Genomic DNA, 23,576 nt, shown 5'->3' on the forward strand with positions numbered 1-23,576 from the left:
ATCTATCTTGTTTGCTGTGTCATAAATAATAATAATAATAATAATAATAATAATAATAATAATAATAATAATACTTTATTTATATACCGCTTATCTAGTCAAGGGACTCAGGGCGGTTTCCAACACAGCAAGGAAACCATACAACCATACAAATGTATTATAACTATATTGAATGCAAAGCTATGTAGTGACTGGGAAATGCTACCACCTAGTGAGTGAAGGTGGTACTACAAGCATCAAATGCACAATAGCATTTAAGATTTGTTTATTGTTACTTGACACGGTTTACAAGCCAAATGTCCTTCATGGCTTCTTCATTCGCATCATGTCATGTTAAGGCATATGCAGATGACATGGTGTGTATTTTAGGAGCATTCAAAATCAAACTGAGACAATATGTATGGAAATGTCTCAGGATTTATCATTAATGGTGCAAGATCCTGGCCCAAGGGTGGGTTATTTGACCTGGGCCACTGGCCGGACCCTGAGAAAGAAAGAAAGAAAGAAAGAAAGAAAGAAAGAAAGAAAGAAAGAAAGAAAGAAAGAAAGAAAGAAGGAAAGAAAGAAGGAAAGAAAGAAAGAAACGCACAAGAAGACCTGCCAGTTCTGCAAATCTGGAATTTAATGCCTTGTGCAACTCTCTCTCGTCTGGCGACAGGAAGTTAGATGACGTTGAGACACTTTGCAAAGACGAGGAAACTCTGCCCGATGAGCTTCTGCATTTGCCTGAAGAGCTGCAGCTTCAGACAAATGGTGACCGGGAACTATTGTGAAATGCAATTGCACCCATTGCTGGAAACCAAACTGAGTGGAAAGGTGGGCAAGAGATGCAAAAACCAGGGCAGGAATGGCGGTTTAATAGGAACAAAGCCACCTGCTATCAAGCCCTTCCAGATTGATAATAATTTATGTTCTTAGATTTCAGACCTGGTTCAACTTCATGGGACTGAACTCACTCCCTTCCTCCCTGTAAGAACAGCTTGCAGGAAATATTCTGCTTCGGAAGTCCGTTTTAATAGATAATAATAATGATAATAAGAAACAAATTGGGAAATTGCTATCTCTACAAATCGCATAACAATATTGATAATGATAATGATAATAATAATAATAATAATAATTAAAAAAATATATCCTACATGGATGCAGATCCGAAGTGCCTGGAAATGAGGACTGCGACTCCCATAATATTCCAGATCAATAAGGGATTGTTGTGAGAAAACTCACAACAATCCAGTGATTCTGGCCATGAAGGCTTTCGACAACACAAGAGTTATAATGTCCTGATTTGGGAAAGAAAGCAAGCAAGCCGGGATCTACGAAAACCCTTTCCGAAATGTGTCCCGCAAGAGAAAACCTCAGAAATTGCAGCAGATATGGGGAACAAAAAGCACAAAAACAGAGGCAAGTTTAGGAAGTCTTTCTTTGTTTCTCCATCGACTTATTCTCCAGAGGAAGACTCGGCATGCAATGTGCATGAAAAACCAGCTTCTGCAAACCTATCTAAAGAATCGGCCTCACTTTCCACAGATGGGCATTATATTTATATTGTGTTTAAAATATATACAGATAGATATGTGTATTTTGTTTTCCATAGGAAACAGAAGTTGTTCACACCGGTAGATAATACTCTAAGAGGAGGCAACAAAATGCAATGTGCTCAAGAGACAAGAACGGGGAAGGAGTGACAAGCGTTTTGAGCCAAAAAAGGGTGAAAAACATACAATCCTAACAAAATGGGCACATTCAGAGGAGGAGAAAAATAAACACACGGTATTTAGAGTATTGGGTTCCTCAAGAACAGAGAGCTGGAACAAATGTGGATATACAAACTCAAAAATGCGGATATAAAAACTCACAAACACGGATATACAAGCAGCTTTCCTCTCGAGAGAATATTTGTGTAGAGTAAATGGAAGTTTGCTGTTCCGCCTGCTTTGTAAAAATAAAAGTCAGTGCAAGCGCAGAGAGAGTCTTGCAAGAGTCTGTCTTGAACTGCGCCGTTCTCAAAAACGAGGATATACAAGCAGCTTCCCTCTCGAGAGAATATTTATGTAGAATAAATGGAAGTTTGCTGTTCTGCCCGTTATTTAAAAATAAAAATCAGTGCAAGCGCAGAGAGAGTCTTGCAAGAGTCTGTCTTGAACTGCACTGTTTTGGTGAAGCCGGAGAACCACAAATTCCGAGTCCTTTGGCCACAGAAACTCTCACATTGGCCTTGCAAGTTTGAGTGGATCGATGTCCCAAATGTCTCCGTCCGGGCTTCATGTGGCGTCAGGTTCGGGGGTCTCGTCGATGAAGCCCGGTGCCGGGGGGCTAGGAAAAAGGAGAGGGAAGAGCCGGTACTCCCCCCCGCTGCCGTCTTCGGGAACCAGGGGAGGCTCCGCCGCGAGGCCGGCCCCGTGGGTGGGGGTCTCCGCCTCGGCCTGGCCGCCCAGAGGGTCCGTGGGGCCCCCCGGGGCCTCGCTCGGAGGGTGGTCTTCCAACAGCGAAAGCAGGGGGTTCCCCATGTACTGAATCAGCTGCATGTCTGGGAAGAAGGAAGAACAACAAGGGGGTCAGGGCACCGTTCACGGCCTTTAGGATCTGGAGCATGCATTTCTTACTGGTGTGTTTTGAGGCATATTTTTTTTTCTTGTATGTACTGATATCATCCTGGGGAGTGACACATAAATTCCAGATCCTGCAGCATCGCAAGGACACATAGAAGGAGGAAGAGAAGGAGAAGAAAGGGGAGAAGATGGAGGAAAAAGAAGAGGAGGAAGGGAAGAAATGGAGGAGAAGGAAGAAGAGAAGAAGATGATGGAGGAGGAGGAAGAAAAAAGAAGAGGAGGAAGAGAAGAAATGTAGGAGGAAGAAGGGAAGGAGAAGATGGAGGAGGAGGAAGAAAAAAGAAGGGGGAAGAAGGGAGAGAAGGAGAAGATGGAGAGGAAGAAAAAGAAGAGGAGGAGGAGAAGAAATGGAGGAGAGGGAAGAAGAGAAGAAGATGATGGAGGAGGAGGAAGAAAAAAGAAGAGGAGGAAGAGAAGAAATGTAGGAGGAAGAAGGGAAGGAGAAGATGGAGGAGGAGGAAGAAAAAAGAAGGGGGAAGAAGGGAGAGAAGGAGAAGATGGAGAGGAAGAAAAAGAAGAGGAGGAGGAGAAGAAATGGAGGAGAGGGAAGAAGAGAAGAAGATGATGGAGGAGGAGGAAGAAAAAAGAAGAGGAGGAAGAGAAGAAATGTAGGAGGAAGAAGGGAAGGAGAAGATGGAGGAGGAGGAAGAAAAAAGAAGGGGGAAGAAGGGAGAGAAGGAGAAGATGGAGAGGAAGAAAAAGAAGAGGAGGAGGAGAAGAAATGGAGGAGAGGGAAGAAGAGAAGAAGATGATGGAGGAGGAGGAAGAAAAAAGAAGAGGAGGAAGAGAAGAAATGTAGGAGGAAGAAGGGAAGGAGAAGATGGAGGAGGAGGAAGAAAAAAGAAGGGGGAAGAAGGGAGAGAAGGAGAAGATGGAGAGGAAGAAAAAGAAGAGGAGGAGGAGAAGAAATGGAGGAGAGGGAAGAAGAGAAGAAGATGATGGAGGAGGAGGAAGAAAAAAGAAGAGGAGGAAGAGAAGAAATGTAGGAGGAAGAAGGGAAGGAGAAGATGGAGGAGGAGGAAGAAAAAAGAAGGGGGAAGAAGGGAGAGAAGGAGAAGATGGAGAGGAAGAAAAAGAAGAGGAGGAGGAGAAGAAAGGAGGAGAGGGAAGAAAAAAAGAGAAGGAGATGGAGGAGAGGAAAAAAAGAAGAAGAGGAGAAGAAATGGAGAAGGAAGAAGAGAAGGAGAAGATGGAGGAGAGGAAGAAAAAGAAGAGAAGAAGAAATGGAGGGGAATAAAAAAGAGGAGAGGAGAAGGAAGGAAATTAGGAGAAGGATCCTAGAATCCTCGAGATGGAAGAGATGCGGTGGGCCCTCCAGTCCGACCCCATTCTGCCAAGAAGCAGGAAAATCACATTCAAAGCACCCCCGACAGATGGTCATCCAGCCTTTGTTTTGGAACCTCCAAAGAAGGAGACTCAGCCACAGTTCAGGGCAGAGAGTTCCACCGCAGAAGTTCTTCCTAATGTTCAGGTGGAATCTCCTTTCCTGTTGTTTGAGGAGAAGACGAAGAAGACGCAATAATGGGGGGGGGGGGGGACAGACACATATTGGCTACTCCTCCCTTCTAAAAACACCTGGATGCGGAACGGCAAACCATTCCATAGCAAATCAATAGTAGCGTTGAAGCTTGTTAGTGATGAAAAGAGCGCCTGCGACCCACAGAAGCGCACGTGGAGCTCCCAATCGGTTAGGGCTAGAGCTAATTCCCGCACCAGTGCGCAAAGCTGGTCGTGTGGGGTCCGTGTGCCGAGACAAAAGGCCCCTCGGTGACATGCGCGGCGCATCAAAGCCACATCCATGTAGCACTTTCCCACGAGGATACCTGAGGCAGAGTCAGGTTTCCAAAGCCATTATTTCCCCATCCTCCCCGGGGCTCACCGTTCTTCCCCGGCGGCTCCAGCTCGTCCATTCCCGCCATGCCGAGGCTCCCGGGCAAGTCCTCCGCCTGAAAAAAACACATTTGGGGGAAAAGTCAGTTCATGTCGCTTTTTATTTCCTATGCTAAAATTTTGGCAAATAGTTTATAAATACTTTTTTTTTTTAAGGATCATACACCAGTTAAATGCACACACATTTTGCAGGGAGATTTTGGATGTATCAAACCGCTGACCTTTGCCTAATGAAGGCAAAACTATACCAGCTTATAGAGTTTCAAGCAAATACAGTAGAGTCTCACTTATCCAACGTTCTGGATTATCCAACACAGTTCTGCCTCCCGCTCGGATCCACAGCTGTTTCTCTAGGCAGAAAGGACTGAACTTTTTACACATTTAATTCCCGACAATGTTGTTGCTGTAAGTTCATTTTTTGCCATTCTATCTTTATTTGTAGTCAGTTTCTTTTTTTCCATAATAATTTTTATTTATTTCTTCTAAGTATAGACACAGTGGGAGAACAAAAACCAAGTAGTATAGAATGGTGAGAAGAAAGACGGAGTGAAACAAAGAGAAGTAAAAAAAAATTAAAAAATTCTTTTTTACAAAAATTAAATTAGCAAAATTCAACAAAAAGAACTCTAGATTATGCTGGAAATGTGGGAAAAAAATAGGAACCTTCTTTCACCAATGGTGGACATGTAGTAAAATCAAAGAATTTTGGAAGACAATTCACCAGATGACACAAAAGATGATAGGAACCAAATTCAAATTAAAACCAGAAACGTACCTACTAGGATTCTCAAACTCAATATTAAAGAAAAATGATGATAGAGTATTATTTTACATTAGCACTGCGGCTAGACTGACCTTAGCAAGAGTTTGGAAAAGAAAAGAACCTCCGAATTCGAAAGATTGGCTAACCAAAATATTGGACATTATACAAATGGATATTTTGACACAAAAAATAAGAGAAGGGAAAAATAAGACTGATTGGACAAATGTTATAACATTCCTGAGAAAAAGAAAAATGGATCTTACGATAGATCTGTCTTATATATAGAAGTGAGCTAACAGAAAGGAGGCTAGAGAAAATGACAAAAGTTAAAGGAAAACAAACACAGATGGGAAGTCAAACAGCACTTCATTTTTTTTAAAATTGTAGTCAATTTCTTAGCCAGTGTTTTTGTAGTTAATGTTTTCAATACATTGCATTGTTTTGGTGCTAAATTCATAAATACAGCAATTACTACATAATGTTACCATGTACTGAACTGCTTTTTCTGTCAATTTGATGTAAAACATGATGTTTTGGTGCTTAATTTGTAAAATTGTAACGTAATTTGACGTTTAATAGGCTTTTCCTTAATCCCTCCTTATTATCCAACATTTTTGCTTATCCAGCCCTTTTATGTTGGATAAGTGAGACTCCACTGTATTGCTAATGTTTGTCTCCAGAACAAAGGGACCATGTTTTGCCCTACAGCACCCTTCTGTTCTGCTTCGAGCGTCAATCCTCACTCCCGTCATAAAGAGAAGAGCCAGAAAGGCGTGGAATCCTTTTGCTCAAGCGCTCGGAGAAAGGCGTCCTGCGCCCGCACACACAAATACACACAAACACACACACACACAGGCCATATCTCCCTCCCTTCTACCCCTCTACGACGGAGCTCGTCTGAGCAACACTCACAGAACCAACGCCGCTGGCGGAAGCTGCCTGGGATTTACTCCAAAGAGCAGGCCCCAAACCATCCTGGAAAAGGAGCTTGTTCAAAACAGAAAATGAGTAAGTTTCCTTCCGGGAAGGAGAATCTAGCCTTGGCAGAAGGCGCTGACCACAACGCTAAGGCACTCACTCCTGTGTCCTTCTCTCACCAATCCCCAGCCTTGCTCTCTTTCTCCCCTCCTCTCCGGCTCCATCTACACCAACCACTTCATGCAGTTTCAAACTGGCTCTGAAGAAAGCTGGGTTTGCAGCGAAGATGATGCCATAGGCCAATATGTAATACATAAATGTATTTAATAAATCAAAAACTATTTACTACCATTATTTCCATGTACAACAACCTATGGTACCTCTTGCAGTTTCCACGCCGATTTCTCTCTATTGTAGTTTCAATGTAGTCATGAATAATGAATAATAATAATATAATAGTAATAATATAATAATATACTACAATAATAATAGAATAATAATAGAATGAATATATATATATATATATATATATATATATATATATATATATATATAAAAATGTAATGTGCATAATTCTCATGGAGTAAACAACAAAACCACTGGACCAAATTTGGCCACAAAAGGCATTAGTCATCCAATCAATCTGCATGCGGCAACGTGTCAGCAAAAATGGCTAGGTGTGTCAGTGCTGACACGCGTGTCATAGGTTGGCCATCACTGCCATAGGCAATCCTGGCCCAAACGGCGATGACACACAGATCACTAAAGTGCACAAAGGGCTTTCTCTTGTGTCTTGCAAGACTTTAGTTGTCTGGATATCGCAGCTTCAAACTGCATTAAATGTTCAGTGTAGATGGGGGCCCCTGTCACACAAAGATGCACTGCATCCATTCCAGCCCCGTTTCTCTGACAAGGCTGCTTCTTCAGGCTTTGGAAGAAAGCCCAGAGAGCAGCAAAGTCTCTTTGAGTCTCCTTTGGCAGAGAAAAAGCGGGCTATAAAATATAACAATAATTGCAACAACACTAATAGTAACAGCAATACTAATAAAGCCCCCTTCCCGCAGGACTACCCAGCATGTTCCTATCTTCCTGCCAGGGCTTGAACAACCTGCCTCCACTTACTTACATCTTCCAAACCAGCTGGAACTTCTGTCAAGTTCATGTCCCACACAGGAAGCTCCGGACTGATGGCCTGAAAGCAGAAATCAAGAAAGTAAGACACCTTAATCAGCAAACTGGATGGCCATCTGCAGCGGGGAGGCTTTGATTATGCTTTTCCTGCATGAAGGCAGAAGAGGGTTGGACTGGCTGTCCTTTGGGGGTCCCTTCCAATTATTATTATTATTATTATTAAGACTGGATGGTCATCTGTCAGGAATGCTTTGAATGTGGTTTTCCTGCCTGGACTGGATGGCCTTTGGGTGTTCTAACTATATTATTATTACAATATTATTATTATTATTATTATTATTATGATGACACAGCAAACAAGATAGATATGCTGGATTTCGTATCACAAAATCACAAGTCGAACACTTCCCAAGTGTCTAGGACTGTGACAATATTATTATTATTATCATTATTATTGCTATTATTATTATTGAGACTAGATGGCCATCTGTCAGGGGTGCTTTGATTGTGGTTTTCCTGCCTGGACTGGATGGTCTTTGGGGGTTCCAACTATATTATTATTATTATTATTATTATTATTATTATTATTATTATTATTATTAAGACTGGATGGCCATCTGTCAGGGGTGCTTTGATTGTGATTTTCCTGCCTGAACTGGATGGCCTTTGGGGGTTCTTTCCAAGTACATCATTATTATTACTATTATTATTTTATTATGACACAGCAAACAAGATAGATATGCTGGATTTCGTATTATTATTATCATTTATTATTATTATTATTATTATTATTATTATTATTATTATTATTGTTATTATTATTAAGACTGGATGACCATCTGTCAGGGGTGCTTTGATTGTGGTTTTCCTGCCGGGCAGAAAGTGGTTGAACTGGATGGCCTTTGGGGTCAATAATAATAATAATTATTATTATTATTAAGTCTGCCACAAGCACTGTTGGCCAGGCTTGGGAGGTGGATAGTTTGCAATAGATGAAAGACTCACGTCGGCCACGGCATCGGGCGCATAGCTGAGCTTCTTTCCCGAGAGCATGGCCTGCAGTTCCTCGAGGCTGGCGTCGATGCAGTTCAGGAAGTCCTGGATCTCCTCCCTGCAAGAGAAACCAGAACCGAGCACAGAGTGGGGATGAATCATAGAATCATAGAATAGTAGAGTTGGAAGAGACCACATGGGCCATCTAGTCCAACCCCCCGCTAAGAAGCAGGAAATCGCATTCAAAGCACCCCCGACAGATGGCCATCCAGCCTCTGCTTAAAAGCCTCCAAGGAAGGAGCCTCCACCACGGCCCCGGGGAGAGAGTTCCACTGCCGAACAGTCCTTCTCACCGTGAGGAAGTTCTTCCTGATGTTCAGGTGGAATCTCCTTCCTTTCCTGTAGTTTGAAGCCATTGTTCCATTACGTCCTAGTCTGCAGGGCAGCAGAAAACAAGCTCCCTCCCTCCTCCCTAGGACTTCCCCTCACGTATTTGTACATGGCTATCATGTCTCCTCTCAGCCTTCTCTTCTGCAGGCTAAACATGCCCAGCTCTTTAAGCCGCTCCTCATAGGGCTTGTTCTCCAGACCCTTGATCATTTTAGTCGCCCTCCTCTGGACGCTTTCCAGCTTGTCAACATCTCCCTTCAACTGTGGTGCCCAAAATTGGACACAGTGAGATTCCAGGTGTGGTCTGACCAAGGCAGAATAGAATAAGGGGGAGCAGGACTTCCCTGGATCTAGACGCTATTCCCCTCTTGATGCAGGACAGAATCCCATTGGCTTTTTTAGCTGCCGCATCACATTGTTGGCTCATGTTCCCCTTCTTCCCCACGAGGACTCCAAGGTCTTTTTCGCACACACTGCTGTCAAGCCAGGCATCGTCCCCCATTCTGTATCTTTGATTTCCATTTTTTCTGCCAAAGTGAAGTATCTTGCATTTGTCCCTGTTGAACTTCATTTTGTGAGTTTCGGCCCATCTCTCTAGTCTGTCAAGATCGTTTTGAATTCTGCTCCTGTCTTCTGGAGCGTTAGCTATCCCTCCCAGTTTGGTGTCGTCTGCAAACTTGATGATCGTGCCTTCTAACCCTTCGTCTAAGTCGTTAGAAGGCACGATCATCAAGTTTGCAGACGACACAAAACTGGGAGGGATAGCTAACACTCCAGAAGACAGGAGCAGAAGACAGGATGAGAAAGAGAGTGTTTTCTGGGAAAGGTGTCCTTCGTGCCATTGTGACGTGGACGCACCTGTCGAGCAGAGCATCATTCTGGGCCACAGCTTGGTTCTCGTTCAAGATGGAGTCGATCACGGACGCAGGATCCTCCCCGCCGGACGCAGCTTGACCTTGATGCAGCTCCACCGCGCCGGCCTTGAACGGGACGTCCAGGAGTTGGACCGGTCCGGAGCTCGGCGAGGCCTCCCAGGCCGGAGCAGGAATGCTTTCTCTCGGAGACGCCGGGGCCTCTCTGCAGGCAAAGAAAAAACCCCGTATTGACCCAAATCTCATGCACCGTCGCATCTAACGGAATAAGAGCACCTCCCCAACGGGAAGGCCTTCACCCTATCTGTGTATTGTATGTCATTGTTCGTTGTGTGAAAGGCATTGAATGTTTGCCTTGGATGTGTACTGCAATTCCCCTCAGAGGACATAAAGCAAAATATATACAAACATATCTGCAACTGACTCATAAGTTGTGTACCTGTGTATGCTGAACACATGAAGGTCATGAGTAAACCAAATACAGTAGAGTCTCACTTATCCAAGCATCGTTTATCCAAGCCTCTGGATTATCCAAGCCATTTTTGTAGTCAATGTTTTCAATATATCGTGATATTTTGGTGATAAATTCATAAATACAGTAATTACAACATAACATTACTGCGTATTGAACTACTTTTTCTGTCAAATTTGTTGTATTACGAGATGTTTTGGTGCTTAATTTGTAAAATCATAACCTAATGTGATGTTTAATAGGCTTTTCCTTAATCCCTCTTTAATATCCAAGATATTCGCTTATCCAAGCTTCTGCCAGTCCGTTTAGCTTGGATAAGTGAGACTCTACTGTATATTATTTTTTAACAAAATCGATTTTATTTTGTCTCTTGAGTGCATAATATAAAACAAATTGTTTTATGCAAGAGTAGATCTATTTTGGGCACTGAAAAACACTTCTGAAGAACTGTTTCCCTAACAAATTGGAGATAACAGGCCATTCAGTCTAACAACTGAAACCAATTGCGTTTCATAATTACATTTGGTTGTATACCACTTGGAAAGATTCTACTCAAGGGGTTTTTTGGCTCTTCTCTAAAAGGCTATGATCTCTAAAAGGTCCTGCTTTTCCAAAACTCACCCATTCCCATTTGTCGTGTGTGCCAAGGCCAGAAGGTTCTCTGTGCCGGCGCCACTTCCCTCTCCCTCTTCTTCGTCTTCTTCCTCGTCTTGCGCGTCTGTGATGTCGCGGATCACGATGGAGTCCTCGCAGCTTGGATTGTGGTCCGAAATGGCGGCCTGCGGGCACAACAGCAATATAACCTCTGCTCCTTCCAACATTCTCATGCTCACCTTAACACTGGCATGGGCCAACTTCAGCCCTCCCTCCAGGTGTTAGCACTTGTGGGAGTCCAAAGCATTTGGATTACACAAAGTAAAAAAATGTGAAAAGAAAATTCTCTTCCTGGTTTGAAAGTGTTATTTCCTGCTTAACTGCGCAGTCCTTACTTTGATAGTTGTTATACTTTACTAGAAACTTTATTTTTGTGGCTGAGGGTAGTACTCATATTTCTTTTCAGTCCAGACACTTTGTTTTTAATTTCAGTTAACCTTTCAATGTGTAGACTGAAAAAACAAAGGTTTTTTTCTGCAGTTTAATAGACGTTTCTCATGTTTTTATGACAGAACCAATTAGGAAATGACATTAATAACCCAGGAACAAAAATAGTGTTATATAGTGTAATTATTATTATTATTACTACTATTATTAATTATATTACCCACCTCTCTTTGACGCTTGAGGCAGGGTACAAAACTGTTTATAATAATAATAATTTTATTTTTATTATTATATTCCCCACCTCTCTTTGAGGCTCGAGGCAGGGTAAAAAATTGTTTTCTATTATTATTATTATTATTATTATTATTATTACTACTACTACTACTACTACTACTACTACTATATTAGCCACCTCTCTTTGAGGTGTGAGACAGGGTACAAAATTGTTTATTATTATTATTATTATTATTATTATTATTATTATTATTATTACTATCACCCACCTCTTTTTCAGGCTCGAGGCAGAGTACAAAATTGTTAATAATAATAATAATAATAATAATAATAATACCCACCTCTCTTTGAGGCTCGAGGCAGGGTAAAAAATTGTTTTCTATTATTATTATTATTATTATTATTATTATTATTATTATTATTATTATTATTATTATTATTGCTACTACTACTACTACTATATTAGCCACCTCTCTTTGAGGTGTGAGACAGGGTACAAAATTGTTTATTATTATTATTATTATTATTATTATTACTATCACCCACCTCTTTTTCAGGCTCGAGGCAGAGTACAAAATTGTTAATAATAATAATAATAATACCCACCTCTCTTTGAGGCTCGAGGCAGGGTACAAAATTGTTTATAATGATAATGATAATAATAATATTACCCACCTCCCTTTGAGGCTTGAGGCAGGGTACAAAACTGTTTATAATAATAATATAATCCAGCATATCTATCTTGTTTGCTGTGTCATACAATAATAATAAATATATAATAATAATAATATTACCGCTCACCTCTCTTTGAGGCTCAAGGCAGGGTACAAATTTTTTTATAATAATAATATAATCCAGCATATCTATCTTGTTTGCTGTGTCATACAATAATAATAAATATATAATAATAATAATATTACCGCTCACCTCTCTTTGAGGCTCAAGGCAGGGTACAAATTTTTTTATAATAATAATATAATCCAGCATATCTATCTTGTTTGCTGTGTCATACAATAATAATAAATATATAATAATAATAATAATATTACCGCTCACCTCTCTTTGAGGCTCAAGGCAGGGTACAAATTTTTTTATAATAATAATATAATCCAGCATATCTATCTTGTTTGCTGTGTCATACAATAATAATAAATATATAATAATAATAATATTACCGCTCACCTCTCTTTGAGGCTCGAGGCAGGGTACAAATTTTTTTATAATAATAATATAATCCAGCATATCTATCTTGTTTGCTGTGTCATACAATGATAATAAATATATAATAATAATAATATTACCACCCACCTCTCTTTGAGGCTCGAGGCAGGGTACAAATTTTTTTATAATAATAATATAATCCAGCATATCTATCTTGTTTGCTGTGTCATACAATGATAATAAATATATAATAATAATAATATTACCACCCACCTCTCTTTGAGGCTCGAGGCAGGGTAGAAAATTGTTTAAAAACAAAGCGATAACACTGTTAAAGTGCAAGATAGACCCAGTTAAAATATCAGCTGGCTTGGTGTTGGGTTGTATCCCGTTAAAGACAACAACAACAACAACAACAACAACAAAACCCCTGGAACAAGGAGAGCTCACTGTTTCATGGTTCTCCACGGGAATGCGGACGTAGGAGCGGCTGAACTTGGAAGGAGAGGCACCGGAAGCGTCGGTCAAAGGCCTACGAGGAAAAAGACAACAATATGAAACACCTCCCTTTGAAAGCAGGTATCAACTAAACTCAGCCTTGCCAGGGAACGGATGCAGTAAAAGGCAAGTGTCAAGGAATTAAAAAATAAAGCAACAATGGTCGTGTAAGGCAACTCCTGTCTTTAATTGACGGGAAAAAATGAGACAGAAACTGTGACGCCCTTGTTATGGCTTTCTTGCATGGAAAGCGTGCGCCTGGCAGCATTTTCCAGGGTGTGCCCGTTGCCTTTCGGGGAAGCACGGCTGGTTGGGACAAAGCACGTTTATGTAGGAAAGGGAAAAAGTTGGGTGCGAGCATCTGTTCTGCTCTGCAGGACGAATTCCTGCATCTCAAAAATATTCTCAGTCGAAAGGGCCCCTGAATGGGCAGTTGAGAGGTTAAAAATGGCATGTTTTCAATAATCATAATCATAATAACTTTATTTGTATTCCGCCCTATCTATCTCCCCAAGGGGAATCCCTCAGGGCGGATTCCAACATCCAATGGTGAGCATTCAATGCCTCCGTAAACAAACAAATACTGACATAAAATCCCAAAGAAACCCCACATATGAAAATAACATTAAAACCTAACATCAAATTTAAGCCTAACGTCAATCAATTAAACCACATGTAAGGAGCCCTCAGTGGCACAATGGGTTATAAACCCTTGTGCCGTGAGAATCCAGGGAGAGTGGGTGAGCTCCCTCTGTCAGCTTCAGCTCCCCATTCCTGGATCAAAAATCCAGCCGTCTCCTAGGCAACGTCCTTGCAGACGGCAAATTCTCTCACACCAGAAGCAACTTGCAGTTTCTACAGTCGCTCCTGACACAGAAAACAAAATTAAGGAAAATTGCAAATGAAGTGCCTAGACGGGCGGAAATAACAGTACGACCTTCAGCCACAAAAATAAAGTTTCAGGAGGATAACGGCTACTTTCAAATTAAAGACTGCACAATTAAACAGAAAATAACTTTCAAACCAGGAACAGGTTTTTTCCAAACTTTTGTTAGGTATTACTATTACTACTGTAATACTATATTATTATTTCCTCATTTCCAATTTCTTTTTTACATTTGATTTTATATAAAATCTCAAGGCTTTGCAAGTAGGAACAGCCCTCTTATATTATATTATTATGCATTGGTGGCTGTTTGATATTATTACTGTTGTATAAACCTTTGTTTTAACTTCTGTTTTATCATCTTCTTGTGTTTTAAACTGTGTACATTGTTTAATGTATTTGCGCTGTTACTTTTGTAACGTTGTGAGCCGCCCCGAGTCCCGGGGAGATGGTGGCGGGGTATAAAGTTTTATTATTATTATTATTATTATTATTATTATTATTATTATTATTATTATTATCTATATATATATATATATAAAAGGGTAGTGAAATTTTGGCCTAGGACAAAACAACAAAACTACACATCCCAGAAACACTAAACTTGGCAGCACAACTCGTCATCCATGCCTCTACGTTCATACAACAAAAAGAAAACAAGAATAAAGTCCTAATTAGAGGGAGAGGAAGAATTGTTTTTATCCAATTGCTGCCAGTTAGAAGGCTAAGCTCCGCCCACTTGGTCTCCTAGCAACCCACTCATCCCAGGAGACAGGCAGAGTTAGGCCTCAATTAGGCCTCTTCCACACTGCCTATAAAATACAGATTATCTGATTTGAACTGGATTATATAGCAGTGTAGACTCAAGGCCCTTCCACACAGCTATATAACCAATTTATAATGGACGTAATGTAAGGTAAAACCTTTACCCTTTACCTTAACTACCACCAATTCCTCAAGACTTTATTTCCCATACCACCAGACTTCGCCACAGCAACACGTGGCCGGGCACAGCTAGTATTATATATAATATCCAAGATCATAATATAATGTAAGAGGGCTGTTCCTACTTGCAAAGCCTTGAGATTTTATATTAAATCAAATGTAAAAAAACAAATTGGAAATGAGGAAATAATTATTTTAAAGCAGTGCAATAAAAGGTGGTCAAAGAGAAGCCTCTCGGTCTGTTCTCGGTCCATGCTTGCCTACTTGAAAACCTGGCTGATTTAAGAGGAAGATTCGGTCTGGGAATTCAATGGGAAAGGAGCATTTGGGGGGCCTTTGGGATGCCCAGAAAAGAACGCAATCGGCAATTACCGTTTCCTTTTCAGCCCCAGAATGCAGTTTCCTCTCATCAACCCCAAGATGAATTCAAGGATCTGCAGGAGAAGAGAAGAGAAAATAAATGAGCAATTTGTGGAGTTTCTCAAAGGAAATAAATCAGCAACTTATGGAGTTTCTCAAAGCCTTGTTGAATGCTCCAAGGACTCCATCCGTGCTCTTTAGTATGACGAGAAAGGGCACCTTGGACAGGAGCTGCTGCTGCTGGCTGTGCTTCTGGCGCAGAGACACCACTTCCTTCCAAAGAGCTTTGTTTTCCCTGGAAAAAGGAAGAGGATCCCAATGAGCCAAAGCTGAATGAGTTGAGACGCAATGATGAGACCATTCATTGGAAAACCAGAGCAAAATGCGCTACCGCAGGGTGTCCCTCCCACAGAAACAAAGTCTGTGCAGTTTAATAAACTTTTCCCGTGTTTTATAATAAAACCAATTAGGGAATGGCATTGATAACCCAGGAACAACAATAATAGTGTTACACTAGCTGTGCCCAGCCACGCGTTGCTGTGGCATAGTCTGGTGGTTAGGATCCCTCTGATTAGGAAGCAGCATGGCTTTGAAGCTGTAAGGCTGTTCAGTGGTATTCAAGGTGGCCAACCAAGGATCCCCCTGGTTAGGAAGCAGCATGGCTTTGAAGCTGTAAGGCTGTTCAGTGGTATTCAAGGTGGCCAACCAAGGATCCCCCTGGTTAGGAAGCAGCATGGCTTTGAAGCTGTAAGGCTGTTCAGTGGTATTCAAGGTGGCCAACCAAGGATCCCTCTGGTTAGGAAGCAGCATGGCTTTGAAGCTGTAAGGCTGTTCAGTGGTATTCAAGGTGGCCAACCAAGGATCCCCCTGGTTAGGAAGCAGCCTGGCTTTGAAGCTACAAGGCTATTCCACCATGGCAACGTATTTTAAAAGTAGCATAAGGCTCCGCGCACAGCTAGGAGGTCCTCTGGGTAATGTAGTTTCAGTTCCCGGGGGCCTCTGCACATGTGTGGTAAACAATTGGGGATTCTCTGTTATTTGGACTTTATTTCTCTAGGTTTTTTTGACTGAAAGACATAGATTGGATGACTGTTTTTTTGTGGCCAAATTTGGTGCGATTTGGTTCAGTTGTTTTGTTGTTTACTCCATGGGAAAAATGCACATTACATTTTTATATACAGTAGAGTCTCACTTATCCAACACTCGCTTATCCAACGTTCTGGATTATCCAACGCATTTTTGTAGTCAATGTTTTCAATACATCATGATATTTTGGTGCTAAATTCGTAAATACAGGAATTACTACATAGCATTACTGCATATTGAACTACTTTTTCTGTCAATTTTGTTGTATAACATGATGTTTTGGTGCTTAATTTGTAAAATTATAACCTATTTTGATATTTAATAGGCTTTTTCTTAATCTCTATACTAATATTATAATACATTGTATCTACATGTAATATTAATAATAATATTATTATGTAATACAATGTAATAATAATTATAATTCACTATTATAATTGTATATTTATATTACATGCAATATTACTAATAATATTGCGATATAGTTGTATAATATAATATATTGTATGTATATATACTTGTAAACCGCCCTGAGTCCCCTTCGGGGTGAGAAGGGCGGTATATAAATAGCACAAATAAATAAATAAATAAATAAATCTCTCCTTATTATCCAACATATTCACTTATCCAACATTCTGCCGGCCCGTTTATGTTGGATAAGTGAGACTCTACTGTATATAGTGTTATTCGTGGATTGGATGGACATCTCTTTTCTCTAGATTCCTCCAGGCAAATGCAGTGGCAAACTTCCATTGGAGGCTGGCCACAGCATTGTGTTGGAGAGCCCACAAATGTCTAGAGAGGGGTTCTCTCAATGGGAAAATTGCATTGAAAAGTCGTGGGAGTTGCAGTCCAAAACACTTGGACTTCAACTTGGACTTCGGCCCAAGCCCAGACTTTTTCCGCAAAGGACAAGGAAGTTCTGCGAGTGTCAAAAGAGTCCCGCAAGGGTGGGTTTGGCTATTAGCCTGAACCCAGAGAGCGGCTCCCGGAGCGGCGCCAGCACCTTTTCATACTCGCCAGCTTAAGGTCCATGTGGATCTGCTGCTCCCGCATCCCCTGGACCTCAGAGAGCGCCTTCTGCAACTCGTCCGGAGGGACCTTCAGGTCTTCGGCCCTCACTGCCGACACCTGCCGGGGACAAGGAGGCACAAGCGCCCTCGTCAAAGGGATGCTAACGAGAAACAGAACGAATGCCATTATAGGAAGGCAGTGCAACCTTGACTTAAGGGAGCGCCAGAGTGACTCGATTTGTCTCTCAAGAACAGCCTTAATACCACGTTGTAAGTCAAGGGTCCCCAAACTTTTTAAGCCGAGGGCCGGTCCACAATCCTTCAGACTGTTGAGGGGCCGGATTATCATTTGAAAAAAAAATACAAACAAATTCCTATGCACACTGCACATGTCTTATTTGTAGTGCAAAAACAACAACAATGAAAGAACAATACAATATTTAACTATAAAAACCATTTTAACCAACATACATTTATCAGGATTTCAAAGGGAATTGTGGTCCTGCTTCTGGCCAATGAGATAGTCAAGTTAATTAGGATTGTTGTTGTTGTTGTTGTTGTTGTTGTTGTTGTGTGCCTTCAAGTCATTTCAGACTTTGGGCGAGCCTAAGTCTAAAATGTATTTATTTATTATTTATTTACTGCATTTATTTACTACATTTGTATCACACCCTTCTCACCCCTAAGGGTGAGAAGTGGTTTACAAATTATATATACATACAATATATTATATTATTAGCATAGCACAATATTAGCATTATATATTACTATATTGAACTATACCACTATACTGTAATATTATTAGTAATATTATATGTAATATAGAATATATAATTAAAATTATTATATGGTATCATTATTAGTGTTATATTGTATTACATTATAATGTTATTATCAATATTATATGTATATACAATATATTATATTATAAAACTGAGGGCAGGGGCCAGGTAAATGACCTCAGAGGGCCGCATCCGGCCCCCGGGCCTTAGTTTGGGGACCCCTGTTGTAAGTAAATGAAAACTGCTTTACTTCAGCAAAACATAAAGAACAGCACACACAGTTGTATAACGCAAAAGAAAGCAAAGACGTCTTAGTACAGACACAATTCTTAAGTCCCTGATAAAATCCCAAATAAGATGAAGAAACAGCAATAAATCCTTAGGAGCAAATCAAAATCAAATCACATTTTATTGATTAGCCCATCGGCCGTATCAAAACATTTAACACATAGACATACATACAACATACAACCCGCAGTAAAAAATAAGTTAAAATAAACAAGCTGTTAACAAGATCCCGTCCAGGTCAACTATCTGCATCACCTCCACAGTTTACCCCAATGGATTCCAAATATGCAATTCTCAGCTGTGTTGCTTTGAATAGGAAAAGGGCTGTTTTGTGTGTTATTTTAGGATTCTGGCCAGCCAACAAAAATGAAATTATTGTGAATAATGTATGGCCCGAAGCATTGGTCTCTCTCTTTCTTATACAATTCACAGCCGAACAGAACATGTGCGATATCCTCCACCTTTGATGCTCCACAAATACAAAATCGTTTGTTGTATGGAACTTGATTAAACCTTCCGTGTTTGACCATCGTATCCAGCTGCTCAAAACGGGCTCTGGTAAATACCCTCCTGAGGTGTTTAGGCATTTCTGTCTTTAGATACCTGGCTGTTTGGAAAGTATGTTTAAAACGGCTTAACCATTTCAATGAGCTAGCTTTACTCAGGGTAGCAATGTCGTTTTGACCTTCTATATCCAGTACTCGTTGAGCAACTATTTTTGGGAGCAGTTTCCCAAATGCAGACTCGAAAGCAGGCACAAAGGGGAGCGAAGGCTTAAGTGAAAATTGACTCCTCCAGCTTCTCATTTATAGCCCGAGTTCCCTCACACAGGTGCTGCTAGGGTGGCTCCCATTTACTTTAGCATTTCTAGCAGCTATTCTAGCTGAATGGCATCTCTGCTCTGTTTCTTTTCGCCTTTCCTGAAATGTGGGCACTTGCAAAACCTCCTCCTCTGATTCCATCTCCCCCTCTAACTCCTGAACACTTTCCTGCTCTCCTTCTTCTGAAGATGAGGAATCCCTAACACAGGGAGCACAAGCACGAGATTACAGGGCTTTAGGGCTTCAAAGGAGCAGCCTCTGTGCCTTTGTCCGCTTTGGGAGATTGCTGTCTGCTTTGCTCTTCTCCGCTTTGGGGCACTTTGGGATGGTGGACTTTGTGTGATTTTTATTCCTGGTCTGTTTGGCTTCACGAAAAGAGAGGGAAAAAGAAGGAAGGAGGCTGGAATGAGCACAGTAGGAAGAAGAAAAGGGTGCTTCTGCCTCTTCGCTTTGTGCTACTTTGTGCTTCCTTGCTACAACTTTGTGCTTCTACCGTTTCTCAGGAGCACGTCCCGTACTGCTCTATCCTACTCAGTCAAGCCAAATCCATGAGCCAGAATGCAGGCCAGAGGCTTAAGCCAGAGTTAATTACAGAGTTAATTCCATCATCGCCTTACAGCAGGAATGAGGTCTCTGGCCACAAAGCAGGGTTGCCAAGAAGCAACCAGATGACCGAACTATTCTATTTCCCTGCCTAGTTCCATCGTCATAATGTCTAACTATTATTTTGAGAGGAAGCAATGTTTCCTACAATCAAGGCCAGCTCTCACATTGAAGGGGTTCTTCTGTTCTTTGCTGAAAGAAGAAACCCTACGAGTCACGGAGGAGGAAGGCAAGATCACAAGCATGAATCCATAATCATGAAAGCAAAACTCTTCCAGGAACACAGGTAAACACAGGAATCTTGAATCATGAACTGGAGAGCTGAGACAGGAACCTGAACCTTTTGGCAACGTTGTCTACTCCTAGAGACACCTAGTAAACATCACTTAATTTAAGCCCAAGCCCGACCAAGAAGCCATGAAATTATACCCCACACACCTGGGTTTCAAGGATTTCTCACAGTCTCTCTCTGAACGCCTAGTTAATCTATCCTTCACTCCCTCTGTCCGGAGACCTAATCTGATGTCATGGAAAAACTCCATCAGCTGAAGGCCAATTCCCAAGAGAAATAGACCTTTCATGGTTTCTCTTGTTGCCAAGGAATGAACATTGGAATCCAACACGTCCTCTGTCTCATCTTCAACTGCCTGCATTTCTCTCCGATCAAAGCCCTGATCACACACAAACTCCCATCATCCCCTCTGTCCTCTGAGAAATCCCCAGCCTCTTGCTGAGCCCCAACAAACATTTCCCCACAAATTTCATGGAACAACAACAGTTGTGCTGCTGCCTGCATCACAGTTGCAGTCATCTGATGCTTTCCCATTCATATTCACTACTATTAGGGTCTTCCTAAAAAACTTTAAAACATGGCAAAGGGGGACCGTACCTTCCGCTTGATGTTCGGCAGCAGGTTGGCTTTGCCTCGCTTGAAATACGGGTGCTGGAACTCAATGGCACAGCTCTTGTCGGAGGCCATCATGCCGTTCTCCAGCGCAATCACCTTCCGGAAGCCGTCTGCAAGAGTTTAATTTTAACACCCATGACATTCAATTCTGTTTTAATGTTTGTAGGTTTTAGACTGAAGTGAAATGCTTTTATTGTGAGCTGCCGCTTTGAGTCTCCTTGCGGAGAGAAAAAGCAAAATATACATAAACATTATAATAAGAATTACATTGGTGTAGGTTTCTAGAAGATTCCAGAAGGCTCAGCTATCACTGGGAAAAGTGAGTCATGGGAGGGAAAGAGTTGGGAAGATGTTGGCAAAGGGGGCCCTGCTTGTAAATAGCGACGGCGAGGCCCTCGGTGCTGTTTTTAGCACCGAAGGGGTGTGTTGCCGTCTTCCTGCCAAGAGGCCGAGATGATGCTTGTATCATTCACTGAATAAGCAAGTGGCACGCTTCCCATCCATGTGTGTGTCCCATCCGCTCTTGGAGTCAAAGAAGGGATTTTTATGACAAGAGGCTGCCTAACAGCCAGGATTGCTTGCTATAATCTCATAACATTATGTAACAAAATTTGAATTTTTTTTCTGTTCCTAGCTTGAAAGTGTGATTTCCTGTTTAATTGTGCAACCCTGGCTTTGAAAGTGGTAGTTCTACTCCAGAAACCTTGTTTTGTGGCTGGATGGGTGAGGTATCCATAAAAAGTAAAGGTAAAGGTTTCCCCTGACGTTAAGTCCAGTTGTGACTGACTCTGGGGGTTGATGCTCATTTCCATTTCTAGGCCGAAGAGCCGGCGTTGTCCATAGACACCTCCAGGTCATGTGGCCAGCATGACTGCATGGAGCACTGTTACCTTCCCACCGGGGCAGTACCTATTGATCTACTCACATTGGCATGTTTTCGAACTGCTAGGTTGGCAGAAGCTGGAGCTAACAGCGGGCACTCATTCCGCTCCCCGGATTCGAAAACTATAGTAAAATGTGCTAGAGCAGGATGTCCCTCCCTTCCGCAGAATCAAAGTTTTTGCAGTTTAATAAACTTCTTCCATATTTTTATGACAGAGCCAATTAAGAAATGACATTTATAACCCAGGAACAAGAATCACATGACATAGTGTAATTATATAATGATGATAATGATTATGATAATAATAATATAATGATGATAGTGATAATGGGTCCAAAACAGTTCAAATGCCCATATAATCCTATATTAAACTGATGGTAAAAATAATCATGATAGTATGATATTTCTAACCCAGGAAAAAATCATGTCATGTAGTGTTATTGGGTCGCTTTGTTTTAGATAAGTGCTTCCCAAACAGCTTTTAGGCATCGCTGTTTGAGATGATGAACTTACAGATGTTGAGCTGCCGGATGAAGCTGGACAGGTTGTTGTGCTTGAAGTACTTGGGGAGCAGCTCTTTGGCGAACCGCTGCTCATCTAGAATGCAAAAGTTCTGCCCATTCTAGAAAAAGGGAGAAACATAAACATTAAGAAGGTAAACATTGCAAAGCCTCCACCAGCCGACAAACTGTGTTTCAATTCAAATTCAGAGAGAGAAAAGCTGGAAGCCACAACTTTAAGCTTCGCGTCGAGGCCTTTTCCATGCACTAAGAAGGATCACAAAAGAAAACAGGATTATATGTGACAAGTCCAGACTTGCAAGAGGTTTGCCTCAGGAGAGCGTGCTTGCTCCATCAATGTTTAACATTTACACTGCCAGAAGGGACAGAGAGTTTCATCTATGCTGACGATCGTGCCATCACTGCTCAAGCCTCCGTTGGAAGTAGCAGCCAGCAATGAAAGGACTAAGACATGGACATCTCCAGCCCATCCTCTATTCAGATATCAGCCAGTATGCCAACATCTTAAATCAAGAAACAGCTTCCTAGGATCTACAGAGATACTTTCTGAAACATCTCAGCAAGCAAGAGTCCAAAAGTGGCAGGCTAAAGCCCGGAACAACCATATAATGTATGGTTTTAAATCTATTTATCGTATTTTGTTAAATTATCTAATTGTTTTAATTGCTTATGTTTGATCTTTTTGTATTTTATATTGGCATTGAATTTTGCCAGATTGTGAGCCGCCCTGAGTCCCTTCGGGTGAGAAGGGCGGGATAGAAATGATGGAAATAAATAAGCAACACCAGAGGCACTCCAAGTGGCCAGCTTCTGCTCAAAGGCCATTTAGCATAATGCCAAGGTTTTAACTTTGTTTGGAATTTTAAATACATTATAACTGTATCCTCCATTCGCTTCTGACACAATAAATAAATAACATAAACAGAAAACAGCGCCCTCTGTGGCCAAGAGGGGCTCTGCAGCTTGCGCATGCGCATCACGCATAAATCAGTCAATACTTTGTACTCTTATAGGCAGAAAACAGCGCCCTCTGCGGCCGAGAAGGGGAGTTTTGCCGATTGCGCATGCGCATAAAACACAAACAAGAGAGGGCTCTGGCGCTTGCAACCCCGCCGCGCATGCGCACCACAAACAAGGGCTCACCTTGCTCCACGAAATCACGTCGTCGCTCCCGCTGTCCTCGACGAGGGCCCACAGCTTGGCCAGGAAGCCCGGCACCGGAGAAGCCCCCGGGCCCGCCGCCATGGCTGCGTGTCTAATCTCTACTCGAGAGGCGCTTCAGGGAAGCACTAGGCCGCGACAGCCTCCGCAGCTGAGAGATGGCAGAGCGCATACTCTCGCGAGAGTTCGCTCTAAGGGGCGGGGCCTCCATGGCTGGCCACGCCCCCTTCTGTTTGTGGCCGCTCCGCTTAAGGGAGTGCCCCGTGACGTCATCACCGCCGTAAATGCCCCAAAAGCGGCGCAGAGGGAAATGCTTTTAATTTTATTATTATTATTTTATATTGT

The 23,576-nt window shown here is 41.7% G+C and overlaps 1 protein-coding gene across 1 annotated transcript; it reads right to left on the reverse strand.

Moving 5' to 3' along the window:
- Positions 1 to 56: 56 nt before the first annotated feature.
- Positions 57 to 23,432, reverse strand: LOC103280655 (heat shock factor protein 3). Its single transcript, XM_008120374.3, has 13 exons — positions 23,214 to 23,432; positions 22,063 to 22,171; positions 20,649 to 20,776; positions 17,259 to 17,383; positions 15,386 to 15,461; positions 15,179 to 15,240; positions 12,928 to 13,009; positions 10,663 to 10,820; positions 9,556 to 9,774; positions 8,320 to 8,425; positions 7,310 to 7,375; positions 4,492 to 4,558; positions 57 to 2,530 (listed from the first exon to the last, which is right to left on the reverse strand). Exons 1-13 carry the CDS (start codon positions 23,313 to 23,315, stop codon positions 2,265 to 2,267), a joined length of 1,566 nt encoding a protein of 521 aa, XP_008118581.2. The 5' UTR covers positions 23,316 to 23,432; the 3' UTR covers positions 57 to 2,264.
- Positions 23,433 to 23,576: the final 144 nt, after the last annotated feature.

Source organism: Anolis carolinensis, unplaced genomic scaffold, assembly GCF_035594765.1.
Source record: "Anolis carolinensis isolate JA03-04 unplaced genomic scaffold, rAnoCar3.1.pri scaffold_12, whole genome shotgun sequence".
NCBI lineage: Eukaryota > Metazoa > Chordata > Lepidosauria > Squamata > Dactyloidae > Anolis > Anolis carolinensis.